This window comes from Triticum dicoccoides, chromosome 5B (assembly GCF_002162155.2).
Source record: "Triticum dicoccoides isolate Atlit2015 ecotype Zavitan chromosome 5B, WEW_v2.0, whole genome shotgun sequence".
Classification (NCBI taxonomy): Eukaryota; Viridiplantae; Streptophyta; class Magnoliopsida; order Poales; family Poaceae; genus Triticum; species Triticum dicoccoides.
The window spans coordinates 714042128-714059703 of record NC_041389.1 but is presented as its reverse complement, the minus strand read 5'-3'; the positions used below and the strand labels follow the sequence as shown (position 1 = coordinate 714059703).

The following is a 17576-nucleotide window of genomic DNA, read 5'->3' as shown; positions in this document are numbered from 1 at the left end:
GTGTTTATACCCTTTTGTCCTCGTCGTTGTTATCGAACAACAATCCGAGTCCATTCAAGCTGCCCAGGTCCTCGAGCCTGTCCACACCATCCAATGAACTCATGATAATATCAAACACTGCGGTTAGTAATAAAGTGCCCCTTTTCGAAAAATCAAACACTGCGGTCACACGTAAGCATCTCATATTCCTGATCCCGTTAGGTGCCTTGTGGAATGTTACAGTGGGTAGATATTGTAGTTCAGTGAGATGAACAATTCCAGGTACCAACTCTTCTATGTATGCTCCTTAAGATCTTGGACCTCTAGATTATGTAGCATCAAATCCTTGGTGGTAGCTTTGATATGGACGCGGCCCTGAGGCTTAGATACTTTAGCTGGAATAATTTGTCCATATGTTCATGCTCTTTTAACCCTTGACAACCTAGTGATATTACTATTAGAGATCGATTACGATATATCTTCATTTGACAACGCAGATGCCAACTCCTCATCAATGTGCCAAAGTGATAGTCCCCGAATAAAACCATGGCGATTTGTGAAACATGTTTGGCCTTTTCCAACCATAGAGATAAAAAATGATCTTCAATCTATTTTGAAATAATAATTTCAAGCACCATGTCATGAACTCAGCAGAAACGATCTTGCCATCACACAGCATGTCACTGGCTATACCATGCTTTACTCGATAAGCTCGTAAAAGTAGTTCTCAGCAACCACATCTTATTGTATATATGCATCATGCGAATTTCATTGACATTTTAACTATGATTAAAACTCAATTTTAGTTACTAATCAAAAACAAAAAAATATTTTTCATTTCTTCTTTATGACATGAAAAGCCTTTTATAATGCTTATCCGAGTCTATATGAAATGAAGAGTAGAAATAATGAACATGTGATGAAGCTCTAACATTGCATATACTTTAGGTACTCATCTAGTTAATTAAGTGTATATATTATGCTATTGCAGCCGTTTCCATATGCATTTTATTGCACATATGTACTACGCCCACTTCTTTGAAGTTAAACTAATCAAACTCATCTCTATTTACAACATGAATTACAAAGTCTGGGCAAACCGGTTCAGAAAGTGCAGCTAGAGAATGACAACTGCTTTGCCTGTGAGCAAGTTTGATACACGAAAACAGGTTCAGCATTTTTTGTTTAGAACCCGGTGAGCACAGTTGTGGACAACTCTATTCAGATCTCTAAGTAGTAGGTATTACATCTGTTCATAAATATAAGACGGTTTTTGCAGTTTAAACTGAACTGCAAAAACGACTTATATTTTAGGAACAGAGGTAGTACAATGCAGTGATCTAAGCAAGCACAAAGATCAGGAGTTTCCATTACATAAGTTGTTCAAATCTTCTGATGCGAGTAATGGTTTCAATCCTAACAACCGAACTGGGTCATGCTGTATTTTACCAAATGCAACTGAAATTATTACTTCAGGAAACGAGTGACACTCTCTTATCGCACAGAGATTACAGCAGCTGATGTGCCAACAAACACAAAGGTAAACAAGATACGCCTCATATTTACAGCTCATCGTGAATGGTACATGCGGGGTGATTTCTTGCAGCGGTACATACAAGCTCTGGCAAGCTTGGCATCTGACCTTTTAAACGCCGATAGGGTGAGACAAGAGATATCGTCCTTCACAGCACCTCGTCTTCGTGGTACAGGTATAGCCCAAAACCGAACCTTGCGCAGGCCTTGCAGAACGCCGCCTCTTCTGCAGCCGCCACGGGGTCGTCGAGCCGTGCATCGCTCAGTGAAGCTGTTCCAGCAGCCTCCCGATGAACCTGCACAGACGAAAGCAGAGTTCCAGTGAAGATTATCAAACATCGACTTTCTTCGTTGTTGAATTTTTTAGAAATAAGTGCTGTTCCAATATTAGTTATTGTCCGTAGCTGTGATTTTCTTGACTCAAGAAGTTGCCACGGTGCTATGTCTGTTTGCAAGTTTTACCAATCACGGGGTGTTTGCATAAATAGATAATATACAACAACAATAATGCAGTGATTGCACAACCAGGCAATTCAAGATCACCTTGCAAAGACTGGCTGCTTATGTAACTGAGCCCGTATTTCTTTTGGGGGGGGAACTGGAACTGAAGGTTGTATGTTGAAATAATAAGTTTGAAACATCACAAGATAAACACACTGATTAATATTCCTAGTAAGATGTTAACAGAGTAGTATACTACAATGTCTACACAGAGACTTCAGATGTCGAGTGTAGGACCTGAATTGATTAATAGATAATGACGGGTGCAATTGTGGGTATGGATTGTTGGCTGTCTAGTGCTGATTTGTATTACACTGAGCGGTTATGAACCTGATTAACACGCTGAAAGTTGAACATACCATTTATCTCCTCCCTAAGTAATATAACTCAGCAAACTGGGTTCATAAACTCAAACAATATCTGTTTGGTGAACCAGGGGAGCATGTACTCTGTACTTTGGAAACAGACACAGCTGGGAAATGACAGATGTAGTCGGTTCCAAGTTATAACTAATGCCTACAACAAACAAAAAATAATTGATTTGCCACTTGGACGGGAAAGACAGATAGGCAGGGGCTCCTGCAACTTGACATTGGATGCCACAAGCATATGGGGTGAACTCACAAATGTATCTGAATTCAGTTTATTTGTCCCAACCCCAGCTACCCAAGTCAATCAGTTTACATGTCAACCTAAACAATCATCCTGCCAACCAAGTTAATTTCCAAAATTTGAGATTTTCTAGGAGATTTGTCCCAACCCCAGCAACCCTTGTCTTTAATAACCCTTCCAATGCATGTATAGCTTGTAAGGTTGAATCGTAAACTAAAAGAGATTTATAAAATTATTAGGAGCTTGATGATTCACGCATTAACAAACTAATTCATACAATGTTGGCCTTTGTGATATGTTGACCATCATCACGAACAAGAGATGGTAGTTAGGTACCTCTCCGTCTATTCCTCGTATTGTGACGCGATACACCACGGTCACCTTTCCATTGTCATTGTAAATAACATCACGGACCTCCCCACACCAGCCTGGAAACGGGGCGCACCCCAGGAACAACACAAAGTGTAAGCAGTTAGTTAGCAATGCTACCAAATTTCAAGCAGAAACAGTATAGGTGAACACGGGTGCTGAGATGAGGTATATGTTGACGCATAATGTGCTGCCTAGTCTCTTCCATAAGATCGGTCTGATGGGTGAACTGGTTAGGTGCATAAACTTACAACCACAAGGTTCAGGGTTCAAAACCCAGTAAACGCAATAAATAATTGCGGCCTGCCCCCGCTTCCGCTGCCCACGTCATATAGCTCCAAAGGAGCATAGACGTGAGGGGGAGTGTTGGAGTATAATGTCCGGCCCTCTCCCTCAGATCGGTCTTTTGGTTGCATTGGCTAGAGCATGCACTTCTACATGGTATCGGAGCCAATAGGTCTTGAGTTCAAGACACGGCTGGCGCAATTAAATTGCAGCCCACTTTCGGTCCACGTTTAGGCCTAAGGGAGCCACACGTGAGGGGGAGTGTTGACGCATAATGTGCTGCCTAGTCTCTTCCATCAGATCGGTCTTTTGGTTGCATTGGCTAGAGCATGCACTTCTACAGTATATACAAGAATCAATCGTCTATCCATGCAATGCGAAACGAAAGCAGAACTTGGGGTCGTTGTACACGGCGAGTGGAATGTGGATGCGCTAATCAGGAGGACAGGCACTAGGCATAAACAGAGTTAAGCGCTAGCAGTAAGCATCGACCGACCCACTAAGACTATCAGACTATCAGACTAGGACGGTATCTGGGCAGCTCTAGATGGAATTCAGAAAATGGGTGGGGGAGGCTCACCGGGGGCGTAGAAGCTGAGCATCCGGTTGGCATGGTACCTGACAGGCAGAGAAATGGAGATCCGTGAGTGGTCAGAGATCCAGGAGAATGCGGTGACAAGTTCGGTCGGCCTATGGGTTGGTGGATCGGCACTCAGATCTCTCCGATGCTGCCGCACGCATTCGACCGGATCTCGAGCGAGCTAGCGCGACAAGGCGGCAATCGGAGCAGAGAGGGAGAGGGAGAGGGAGATGTACCACGGGATGGCGGGGTCGGAGGCGGAGGCGCGGCGGGAGGCGGGGAGCACGATGGTCTCCGGGACGCGCTTGTTGAGGTCGCGCAGGATCTCGACGAGCGGGCGCGTGATCCCCGACGGCGCGGCGTCCAGCGGCACCACGTAGTTGCCCGTGGAGGCCGCCGCGGCCAGCAACCCCCTCGCCCGCCGCTCCGGCGCCACGGCCACGCGCACCCGGCTACGGCGGTGGGGGAGCGGCGAGGAGGCGAGGGCCCGCGCGAGGGAGGCCGAGCAGGCGGCGGTGGCTTCCATGGGGATCGGAGCGGAGGTGGGTGGGAAGGGAGCGGGGAGGTAGGTGATGGACTCACTCAGCGACGTGGTGGCTCTCAGCTGACAGCGCCACTGCGGGTTGCTTGCAGCTGCAGCTAGTAATACTACTATTCGCTCGTCCTACGTGGCGGCAGTCAACGCGCCACGCCAGCCGTTGGAGTAATTCCGACGCATGTTGCCACGTGTGACATTCTGTTGCCAAGTTTTTTATGATATGAATTATGTTTAGGCATGACAAATCAAACGTTTTTTATGATATGAATCATGTTTGCCGAGGGTGACAAGTTTAGTTGCGCATCATAGCAAACTCACCTCAATCCATTTTATTTTTTATTTTTCCGCAGGAATTTGCTGTGATCGGCAACTAAAACACAAAGTTTGTATGCAAGAAACTAAACCTCGCATCAACTTGCCATAAAGAGTTAGATGGCAACAAGTGGTGGCAGAAAGCATAAACCAAACCTCGCATCAACTTGCCATGAAAATAGTTCGATTTGCCATGTCTAGCATCAATTTTTTAGCATTTCCAAAGTATTTTTCTTCTTTACACAAAAGAATTAAGGCGAAAGAGGTATGGGTTTTCAAGGAATTCGTTGCAGAAACCTTTAAACGAATAAAACGAATTTGTAGTAACAAATAAACAGTTTACATGCTGCCATACGAACCAGGGATTGGCCTTTAAATCTAGGCACGGCATGCACAACAAAATAAAATACCGTTCCAGTAGATGGGAGAAAACAGAGACCCTGAATTTTTCCTTTTCATGCTTCAGCAACTGCCTTGCATCCAAACAGGACTGTATTAATTTGTCCCTCCTTTGGATTCAGAGGGATGATGCACCCAAGCTTTGCTCTGAAATGCATGGCTGGAACAAAGATGAAACCCAACCATCCAAACGGGAGGAAAAGATAACTCCTCTCTGTTCCGGAGAAACACATGAAGCCATCTCTTCCAAGTGCAGACAAAACATTTAGCATCGACTATTTTTGGAACCTGTAACTCGAAGTTGCGTACATATAACAGATAAATGGCCTGGAAATAAAACAAAGCTAGCACCCAGGGATTACTAGGGAGAAAAAAACTGTAAGAAGCAAGTTTAAGAGAGTGCTCCAGCAAGCAAGTTCACCTCCTCAATCTCTGCCTGCCTAGACCTTCATCCAACACGGTAATAAATACTCCTATACGCAAATATACCAAACACAAAGAATATATGCAAATGTACCAAACACAAAGAATCACAAAGAAAAACATGCCGTGGTTATGCCTTAGGAATGTGCAGATCCTATTTCCTCTTACAGCCTACAGGGATAGGACCGTCGGACTGTAGTCTGTATGATGGAAAGGCAATTTTGGTATTTTTAGTCACCATATTCTGTGATGCTGCATAAAGATGTACTCCCTCCGTCCCATAATATAAGAGCGTTTTTGACACTACACTAGTGTAAAAAAACGCTCTTATATTATGGGATGGAGGGAGTACCACGTTGTCATGTTGAACAAAACCCAGCTTGAGTGAATAAATCCGTAAAAGCAGGGCCAGGTACTAGAAGAATTTAATAAGACGATTTTAGAAGCTATAACTTGGCATTACGAAATAAATGACTTATAGAAATAAAACATGACTAGAAATCAAATAACCCTTCATAATTCGTTTATGTAGAGCCAAAGTAAATGCGAGCTTTCCAGACAGGGCCACCACTCAAAGTCTCAAACTGATGTTCTGAAAGTGGGGGGAATGGAAGGATGATGCGGGATTCAGAACAATCCGTAAAATCCATCTCTTCCAGACATGGAACATTACCAAGCTTGCTGTTTTGGGGAAACAGGCCGAGGCTGCTACAAGCAGGTATAAGTTCAACCACAACATATTGTCATACTGTGTGCCTTACTAGGCTGGGTATAATTCTATCATCAGGTGTATAATGGATACTTGACGAGCCCAGAAAGACTTCCTACAAGTCCATACAGTACAGTACGGCTGGATCCATGTCAAAATTCGTATAGCTGCAGTGTTTGAACTGCAGAACTGGTCTGTTAAGCTCTCCTCGCTCGTAACGGCGTTGCTTCTGCAGTTCATGATTTATGTTAGATCATTAGAAAGGCTTGGTTTGGCTCTCTTCGCTCGGAAAAGCTTGGTTCGCGACTCTCTTCACTCACAAAGGCTTGGTTTGGCTTTCCAACGCGTTCTTCTAGCAGTTTAATCCTCTCAGCCAAACTGGGACAAGACATTTCTGAAAAAGATGGCGTGCGCTCCTGCACATATCTCGATATTGATCTCCAAAGAATCAACTCCTCTTCATCACGTTTTTTCTGCACAGAAAACAAGCACGATGTGCTCATTAGAGATGAGGCATTTAAGATGGAATGTGTTTATGATTAAATACATGATAGCATTAATAATGGATATCAAGTATATCGTGACATAAAGGTGCATAAGGTTAAATATAGCACAGGATACATAATCGTTAACGAATATATCACGATATATTTAACATACAAGGTGGTGAAGAATATATTTAACATATCATAAAATGGTTATTGAATATATCACAACATATAGTAGGTTCTGAAAAAGTGAAGATTAGATGTAACATAGTATATAACAGTTATTGAATAAATCGCGACATATGAAGGTGTTGAAGATTATATATGACATCTATAACGGTTATCCAATCAACGCAATAGTGGAAAGAATTTGGCAGGTCAGTCATTAAACATAGCACAGGGTATATACTGGTTCTAGAATATATCGCGACAATTAAATACAGCACAGGGTACATAATGACTATCGAATATATCGTGTCATCGCGATACACAGAAGGTGCTGAAGACTATATTTAACATATCATACAATGGTTACTGAATATATCACGACATAAAGAAGGTGCTGAAGATTATATGTGACATCTGATATAGCAGTTATCGAATAAATCGCGACATATGAAGGTGTTCAAGATTATATCTGACATCTATAACGGCTATCGAATCTACGCAACAGTGGAAAGAATTTGCCAGGTCAGTCATTAAATCCTTCTGACCACATACATCAGTTAGCTCTCTTTTCAGTAGTGATAAACTGAATGCATGAAAAAACGACAAACATACCGATCCCGCCAAATCACACTCCACCTCGCTCTCTTGCTCCTTCCTATTGCGCACAACCTTGTCAACGATGTAAGACAGCACGCCATCGAGCGGGAACGCCTCCTGCAGGTCAAATGCAAGGATCACACCAATCGCTTCGCGATAGCTTCCCCTGTTCAGCATATCAGCAACAACATCTGCAACAGAAGAACAGCCTTGATTAGTCAGGCAGCAGGGATAATTAGGCCGTGCCGAATTGCTGATAATGCAGAAGGTGTGTCAGGGTGCCCTCACCACGCAGCTTCTTCATGAAGGGCTGGGAGCATCTGAGCACGTCGACGCAGGTGAAGCAGCCACCGGCAAGCAGCAGCTGGTAGAGCTCCTGCAGAGGGAACTCGGCGGGCGCGCCGAAGCCGGCCATGAGGAGGACGAGGCCGCGGGCGTCCCTGGCGCTGGCGTCGGCGACCCGGCCCTTCTCCCGCACGATCCGGCTGCGCCACGACAGCGCGGACACGCGCGCCTCGGCCCGCACCTCGGCGTCCCCCTCCGGCCGGCGGGGGCAGCCCGCGCGCACGTACAGCTCCAGGAGGAGCACGCAGGCGGTCTCGGCGTTCTCGTTCTCGGCGCAGATGTAGCTGCGGCTGACGGCGCGGATCACGAGCACGGCGGGGTCCGGGGCGCGGCGCAGCGCGGCCGGGCCCACGCGGCGCAGCCAGGTGCGGTCCCGCAGGTGGGCGGCGACGAAGCCGCGCAGCGACCGCGACCCCATCTGCTCGCAGATGCCCCCCAGCGCCTCCGCCTCCTGCTCGCCGGCCCTGCGCTCGCGGCCGGGGGCGGGCTTGGGTGCGGGCTTGGGCGCGCGAACGGGCCCGACCTCGGCCGGGAGGACGGGTTTAGGCTCGGGGTCGGCGACCGGGAACCCGGCGGCGGCGGCGGCGGCGGGGGCGGAGGTGCGCGGCTGGGGCGCAGGCAGGGGACTGTGCTCGCGGCGCTCGACCACGGGGTCGGGTTTAGGGCTCGATTCATGCCGCTGGGGGAGGGGATCTTCTCCGGCTTCAGGCACGGGACTGCGCTCGCGGCGGTCGGCCACGGGGTCGGGTAATCTAGGGTTGGAATCGTCCGCTACGCGGTCGGCGAGGGGGGATGCGGCGGCGGCGGGGAGGGCGGGGTTCCACTGGCCGAGGAGGGCCCCGAGCTGTCCCACGGGGCTGGGCTTGGGGTCGGGGTCGGGGTCGGCATCGTCGTCGGCGAGCGGGGGCAGGGCGGCGGCGATGGAGTTGGCGTCGAGGTGGAATTCGCGCCACTCGTCGAGGAACTCGACGAGCACGTCGTTGAAGCAGGCGAGGCCCTCGACGGTGCTCGCAATGTCCGCGAGAGACGCATAGGCCGCGGCGGCGCTGGTGGGAGGAACGGCGGGAGGCGGCGGCGGCGGCGACGACGACATGGGGGAGAGACGGAGAGGAGTTGCCGGTCGGGCAGGCTGGGATCGCCTCACTGCTAGACAAGTAGACAGCCTCCAACCAACCGACGAAGGAAGGAACGCGTGTCTACTCGCTTTGCGTTTCTTAACAATCCTTATCATGGAATAAATCCTTTCTTAAACCCGTGTTCGCTTTTTAGGTAAAAACTTATACTTTTCCTTCGAAAATACTTGTCGAAGAAATGGGTGTATCTAGACATATTTTATTTGTAAATACATTTATTTTTATATATTTCTGTGACAAGTAATTTCGGACGGACGACCGGAGTATTACTCAACCATCAACCATGCGATCTTCCTTACATGATTCAGTAACTTCTGGGAGGCTTGAGCCTAACCAGACAACAGTTCTACTCACAATTCTGGAAAATTTAGCTAAAAAATCACTAACTGAATTCTAAATTCTGACCACAGATGGTATGAGTAACGAGTCATACGAAGCGACTTCAGAAGCTTTATCTCTGCCACCAAAGACGCATAAACGTATGTTATTGTCACATAAAATGTTCTCCGCTGATAGTGAATCGATCTCAACAAGAATGCGAAGATTCGTAGGTTGGATAGCGAGGGACAATCCCTCCATGCACGCACTTAGTTTGCTTCAAGGCCATCTATGAAGTTAAATAATTCCCTTTAGGAAGAGTAAATGATTGTGCCATTTGTATGGCGAAGAACCATGCCAGCTCATGTTTTTCCATCATCCCATACCTCACTAAAGACTTTGGTTTTGGTATTCTATGTGAACTCTTGGCTAGCGGGGCATATGATGTTACTGTTTTGCCTTTCACTGGATCACAAATGGAATTTTGAGTGATAGCAATCATCGAATCCAAGTAGCTGCAATGGAATCAACGAGACATAGGCATCTGTGTTGGGGCTTTCTCATGTACTACATCATTTCGGTTATGCCAACTCCTCCAAAAATTGAACAACACGATGGCCCGTTTCAACTGTCCCAGTGGGTGCAAGACCTCCAACAATCACTCAACTCCAATATAGGATATCTCCTTAGTTTCGGCAAGGGACAAATCTCACTCATGCACTCCCAAAGTTGGACGGCAGCGGGGCAGCGGGGCATATGATATTACTGCTTTGCCTTTCATTAGAGCACAAATGGAACCTTGGGAGATAGCAATCACTGGATTCAAGTAGCTACATAGGAATCGGTAGGACTTGGTGTTGGGGCTTTCTCATGTACTACTTCACTACAATTATACCAGCTCCTCTAAAAAGTGAACAACACCATGGCCCGTTCCAACTCTCCAAGTGGGTGCAAGACCTCTAGCAACCACTCAACTCAAACATAGTATATCTCCCTTAGTTTTGGCCCGTGCACTCCCAGAGTTGGACCACGCACTAGTAGAAACAGGGCCTAATGTTCAACTCATTAGTCCCGGTTTGTAATTGAACCGGCACTAATGTGATCATTAGTGCCGGTTTCAATGCCTAGGTGGCGGTGCTCATTAGTCCCGATTCATGGTGAACTGGCACGAACCGGGACTAAAGAGGTGGTGGCAGGCTGCGGCCCCACCAACACCTTTAGTCCCGGTTCGTGGCACGAACCGGGACTAGAGATGCACCTTTAGTCCTGGTTTATATAACCAACCGGGACTAAAGATCATGCTATATAAACCCTTCATTGAGCCCAAGCTCTATGTTCTTCCCCTTTCTTCTCCTCTTTGTTTTCTTCCTCTCCTCTCGAGCTCATCCTCCATTTTTCACAAAATTTGTCAAGATTTGAAGCCACCCCATCCATCCAAGTGATCACAAAGGTTAGCAACTTTGTCCTTTCATCTCTCATTGCTAGCTTAGCTCTTGCAACGCTCTATAAGTATAGTGATTTGTGGATTTTAGTAATTTGGGAGGAATTATATGTGGTAGTTTATTTGATTTATATGCAATTTGAGCTCAAAATAACTCTTAGTTTGCATATGTAGGTGTGGTTTACTTAGTGCCTTCCCATCTTCGTCCTAACCACTGTCGATCGCCCGCACCGTCCCGTCACCGGCACCACCTTGTGGTGAGCCTCTTGTTCTTGTCTTTTTTATTTAAAAAAAATCATGTTTGTGTGATTTAGATATATAGTTACTTGTATAGTTATCTTACCCCGTGTGTTGTTTGTTATCCATAGTGCCATGGTTTTGATATCCATCCCCATCGGCCCTCGTCCGGTTTATGATTAGATGTGCTATATTCTCTTTTATAACTATTTGTTGCATTTCGTGTTTATGAAAAATTATGTGCATCAAGTTGACATAGATATTTTTATCTAGGAGGTATGTGAACCAGAAATTCCAACCGACCCTATTGTCGAGAGTTTAAATTTAGTTGAAAGAGAAAACGAGTATTTGAAAGAAAAATTGAAAAGAATTGAGGGGGAGAAGATGGAATTGGAGTTGCATGTTACCGATGTCGTTGATGGTCACAAGATCAAGATGGAGAAAATGAGGTTGAAGATTAGAAAGATTAGAAAATATGCCATTGATAGTGAGGCTTGGTATCATTATGTTGTTGGATCAATTGTTACCTTAGTTGCGATCCTGATCGCATTTGTTGTTGCATTTAAATGCTTTAGCAGGAGAGTTTGTATATGTTGGAAATATGCCCTAGAGGCAATAATAAAAGAGTTATTATTGTATTTCCTTGTTCATGATAATTGTTTATTGTTCATGCTATAATTGTATTAACTGGAAACCGTAATACATGTGTGAATACATAAACCACAACATGTCCCTAGTGAGCCTCTAGTTGACTAGCTCGTTGATCAATAGATGGTTATGGTTTCCTGACCATGGACATTGGATGTCGTTGATAACGGGATGGTTTCCTGACCATGGACAAGACCCAATCCTAAGCATAGCACAAGATCGTGTAGTTCGTTTGCTAAGAGCTTTTCTAATGTCAAGTATCATTTCCTTAGACCATGAGATTGTGCAACTCCCGGATACCGTAGGAATGCTTTGGGTGTACCAAATGTCACAACGTAACTGGGTGGCTATAAAGGTGCACTACAGGTATCTCCGAAAGTGTCTGTTGGGTTGGCACGAATCGAGACTGGGATTTGTCACTCCATATGACAGAGAGGTATCTCTGGGCCCACTCGGTAATTCATCATCATAATGAGCTCAGTGTGACTAATGAGTTAGCCACGGGATCATGCATTACGGAACGAGTAAAGAGACTTGTCGGTAACTAGATTGAACAACGTATAGGGATACAGGCGATCGAATCTCGGGCAAGTAACATACCAATGGACAAAGGGAATTGTATACGGGATTGATTGAATCCCCGACATCGTGGTTCATCCGATGAGATCATCGTGGAACATGTGGGAGCCAATATGGGTATCCAGATCCCGCTATTGGTTATTGGCCGGAGAGGTATCTCGGTCATGTCTGCATGGTTCCCGAACCCGTAGGGTCTACACACTTAAGGTTCGGTGACGCTAGAGTTGTTATAGGAAATAGTATGTGGTTACCGAAGGTTGTTCAGAGTCTCAGATGAGATCCCAGACGTGACGAGGAACTTTGGAATGGTCCGGAGGTGAAGATCGGTATATTGGACGAAGGGTATTGGAGTCCGGAATTGTTCCCGGGGTACCGGGTGACGACCAGCGTGTCCGAAAGGGGTTTCGGAGGCCCCGACAAGCGTTGGGAGGCCTTATGGGCCAAGGGGAGGGGGCACATCAGCCCACTAAGGGGCTGAGCGCCCCTCCCACCCCATCTCACGTAACCTGGAGAGGTTGGGACACCTCCCCTAGGGCAGCCACCCCTCCCGGCTTGGTGGGGGGGGGGGGAGAGTTTCCTAGGGGGTGGGGGCGCCCAAACCCATCTAGGGTTTCCCCTGGCCACCGCCCCCTCCTCTAGATGGGATCTAGAGGGGCCGACCCCCTCTCCCCTTCCTCCTATATATAGTGAGGGGGTGGGAGGGCAGCCACAACCCCTTCCCCTGGCACAACCCCTCCCTCCTCCAACTCTTCCTCCTCCTCCGTAGTGCTTGGCGAAGCCCTGCAGGAATACCACAAGCTCCACCACCACGCTGTCGTGCTGCCGGAGCTTTCCCTTAACTTCTCCTCTCCCCTTGCTGGATCAAGAAGGAGGAGATGTCCCCAGGTTGTACGTGTGTTGAACGCGGAGGCGTCGTCCGTTTGGCACTAGATCAGATCTTCCGCGATTTGAATCGCCATGAGTATGACTCCATCAACCACGTTCTTGTAACGCTTCTGTTTGCGCGATCTTCAAGGGTATGAAGATGCACTCCCTTCTCTCTCTCGTTGCTAGCATCTCCTAGACTGATCTTGGTGACATGTAGGAAAATTTTGAATTATTGCTACGTTCCCCAACAGTATGTTGTTTGATGAGAATAAGTGTGTATGAACTTGTATTAATTTGGTCTTTTCAGTGATGTCTAATGAAGATGAGCCGGCAATGGATGTACGATTCCACGCATGGTTTTACCTCCATTAAGAGGACTAGAACCTGGGTAAAACATCGTCTCTCCATTCCTGTTACCATCTGTCCGAGATCCACAGCTCGGGACCCCCTACCCCGTGATTTGTCGGTTTTGACACCAACACTGGTGCTTTCATTGAGAATTCCGATGTGAGATCGATAGAAGGATCGACGGAATAAATACAGATTGCTTATGAAAATAGAACATAAATACGCTTGCAACAATACGTCAAGGAAGCTACAAATTAGTTCCACCATGTGCCATGCGTTAATGCATAATCCAACTTAAAGCCAACTAAGAAGAACCGAAATAAGCATACGTAGCTCTTCGAATCTCTGACAAAGATACCTATTCAGAGAAGCATTAGTGTCAAAATTTCAAAGTTCAAAGATAACCAAGTGAGTTTTTTAGCATTACCAACTACCGAGCTTCTTTGCAGGTTTGTAGCGGTGTCTTCAATATTAGCTAAGATAGTTATCATATACTGGATACATGCTACACAAGAGTGATCATAGGTATCTGCCAGCGAGACATGCCACAAAATCTCGAAAACAGGTTCTGAAGACTACTTGCAATATTAACTGAATCCAACTTTTAATATTTTTCTTTGCTGACGATAACTGGCTATAGGGCATCCAGAGATGTGCCTTGCATGTATCCAGAGATTCTACTAGTCCAACAACGCAAATTGCTTGGCCTGACAAAGAACTAATCCGAAGTACCTCCTAATAATGTTCTGTTGATGCATTATAAAATGGAGCTACCAATGAATATAGGTTTTATGTGTGGAGGTGGGGGGCATGGGCCCCCTTGTCCATATTCAGCAAATATGAAAGTTATCACAAAAAGAGGGCATTGCCCTCATAAATGGGGTTACATATTGGCACGGTGCTGTGAAGCACAAGGCACATACTTTCTTTTTGCGTGGTGCTATGAAGGATGAGGCACATACTTTAATTCCTATAAATAGTGTTCTCTTAATGTGAAAATACACAAGAGTGCTCGTCCGCGCCCATGAGACGCTATTGATTCCATTCAATTGATTCCAAGACAAGTTCAGATTTATCAATCCATCAAGAGACGCTATTTCCTCTGGAATTTTACCGTTTAAATAGTTGCATGAGAAGTCAATGTTCAACATCTCCAAAACACCATTGCCTTTGCTCGATATCAATCCATCAAGAGTGTTGTAATGAAGGCTGTGGGGTCGGCTGACCCCACAGCTTGCTCATAGATTCGCCTCTACACGGAGCGACAGTTGGGCGGTAGTGGATCGGTTGTACCAGTGGACCGGTAGAGGACCAGCTGTACCGGTACTTCTAGGTGGAGCACAAATTCTCTCCATGTTCTTTGGGGTCCATCTTGCTTCTTTCTCCTTGGCTGATTCCTTGATATCTAATCACACAAAGTGTCTCAGTTTGAGGTAGTAGCCATGTCTCAAGTGAGTCGAAGGAAAGTTCAACAAGGAGGGAGTTAACCTCGTTTCGATAGGTCTTGCACATGCTCTTGTCCTCGGTCCACTTTACGAGTCGGTGTGGTGTCCATGTGGATGACCGAAGCATGATGTCCACTTGGGGCTTGGAAAGATGTCGAGGTGTACATGAAGATAACTGTAGGACGCTCCGCATCACATGTTCAAGCCAACACAAACATATTTTGGACCCTAGGGCGAAATAAATATATATAGTTCTCTTCTCAATGGCAACTCCCCAATCACCAGACCAAGCCCTACACCAGGCAACGAGGAGAGGGTGTGATAAGGCAGGCAGTTGTCGCGCCTCGATCGCGTAGATATAGGGCCTGGGCTCGCTGCCAATATAATGGAGTGGATACGCAGGTCAAATCGGTGGAGCAACGACAAGCGTGGTAGGGAAGGGGCGAAAGCATGAGCCTAAGCGAGACACATGTCTCGACGCATCAAAATGACCTCTCCATTTCAATTATTTTGAAATACTAAGTTCATTTTTTGGAAGATAAATTTAATTTATTTTCAAATGACCATTTAATATTATTCAAAAGTCATGTTTCATTTTTAAAATTCAATTATTTTCAAAATATCCATTTCAATTATTTTTAGAAAACCCATTTCATATTTTTTAAAGATAATTCAATTGTTGAAAATACCTATTTCGGTTAATTTCAAAATATCCATTTCAATTCTTTCCAGAAAACCCATTTCATGTTTTTTTTTCAAAAGACAATTCAATTATTGAAAAATACTTATTTCGTTTATTTTCAAGATCCATTTCAATTATTTTCAGAAAACCCATTTCATTTTTTTGAAAGACAATTCAATTATTGAAAAATAGCTATTTCGGTTATTCTCGAAATATCAATTTCAATTATTTTCCGAAAAAAACATTTCATGTTTTTTTTAAAGACAATTCAATTATTGAAAAATACCTATTTCGGTTATTTTCAAAATATCCATTTCAATTTTTTTTAGAAAACCCATTTGATGTTTTTTTCGTAAGACAATTCAATTATTGAAAAATATCTATTTTGGTTATTTTCAAAACATTAATTTCTGTTTTTTTTTCAGAAAACCCATTTCACATTTTTTGAAAGATATTTCAATTACTAAAAAATACCTGTTTCGGCTGTTTTCAAAACATTCATTTCAATTATTTTTAGAAAACCTATTTCAATTTTTCAAACAATTCATTTCAATCGATTTAGACAAATGATTTCAGTTTCACTATCGTTTCCCACATTTCAATAACCTATTTCAATATTTCAAATGACCCATTTAAATATATTTTAAAAAACTTATTTCTGATTCACTAACATTTTTGTTTAGACTTTCATTGTCACAAATTTCAATAACATATATTTCAAAAACCCAGACTGAAAAAGCAGATTAGAGTGACATATAAATCATAAGAATGCATTCCAATTTTAATTACACACATTTCACATTTCTGCCAAATAATTTCAGCTTCACATATTAATATTTCATTTATATTTTAGCCAATAATTTCAAGAACCCGAACTGAGGCCAGCCCACCACTGGTCAACCAGCAGAGAACAGGCCCGCTTGACCGCTGTTCCAATGTAGGGCCTTTTTTTTAGTCCTGTTCCAATGCAGAGTTGGAGCTCACAGTTGGTCGCGCCCCCAGCCCACCACCTAATGCAGCTGGGCCAGGCCGGCACGCCACGCCGACAAGCTAATCGCAACCGTTAGATTTCTCAAACAACAACGACAACAACAACAACTAATCCTTTAGTCCCAAACAAATTAGGGTAGGCTAGAGGTGAAACTCATAAGCAAACTTCCACGCATCCCTGTTCATAGCTAGTTCTTTGGTGATACTCCAATCCTTCAGGTCTCTCTTAACGGACTTAACGGACTCCTCCCATGTCAAATTCGGTCTACCTTGACCTCTCTTGACATTCTCCGTACGTTTTAGCCGTCCGCTATGCACTCGAGCTTCTGGAGGCCTGCGCTGAATATGTCCAAACCATCTCTGACAGTTAGATTTCTCAGAGGGAAAAAAAAGCTAATCGCAACAGCAACCCCAAGATAGAGGTAGCACCTTTACAGAACTTAGCCAGATTCTCATTTCCAAGTGCCTCAAGTTTTACACAATAGACAGACAACAGATCAAGTAGTATTATATTATATTTCAACACTGCATTTTGCACTTTACGTCACCACGTGCCATTGAACACCAAAGGGAGGAGCCATTTTTTGTGATTAGCCATTATGAGCAGCATGGAGCGTCAACACAACTGCTGCTGGAGACAAGCAGCATGGAGGCCATGGACGTGCAGCTGCCGCCCCTGTTGCATCCCTACGCTCGCTGTAATAGGCGCAACTGATGATTTAGAGAAAAAGCAAGGCTAATCGCAGCATCACCATTTCATGCATACATCAACTATTTATTCAGATTACAGAAAGGGAAATGGGGCTCGCTCCAGGTTGTTAAACCTGCAAGCTAAACCAGCCAACTAACTAACTGCGATGAAGATGAAGAAAAATGACACCTACAACTCAACTGAACTGACCCTGCAACTGCAAGGTTTATTTCTAACACTATGTTAATATGAAGGGAAGAATTACACTATGTTGACTTCACGTATACTTACGTGCTTCTATCCTTAATCAGCGCTCTGATGAACTTAATCGCTGATGAGGCCTGATCTGAACTGGTCAT

The 17576-nt window shown here is 44.9% G+C and overlaps 1 protein-coding gene and 1 pseudogene across 1 annotated transcript; both read right to left on the bottom strand.

The window, feature by feature from the left end:
• Positions 1-1326: 1326 nt before the first annotated feature.
• On the bottom strand, positions 1327-4469 carry LOC119312896 (DNA repair RAD52-like protein 2, chloroplastic). Its single transcript, XM_037588680.1, has 4 exons — positions 4096-4469; positions 3860-3897; positions 2962-3053; positions 1327-1808 (listed from the first exon to the last, which is right to left on the bottom strand). The coding sequence occupies exons 1-4, from the start codon at positions 4383-4385 to the stop codon at positions 1662-1664; spliced, it is 567 nt and encodes a 188-aa protein (XP_037444577.1). The 5' UTR covers positions 4386-4469; the 3' UTR covers positions 1327-1661.
• A 1557-nt stretch (positions 4470-6026) lies between these two features.
• On the bottom strand, positions 6027-17576 carry LOC119310706 (annotated as a pseudogene).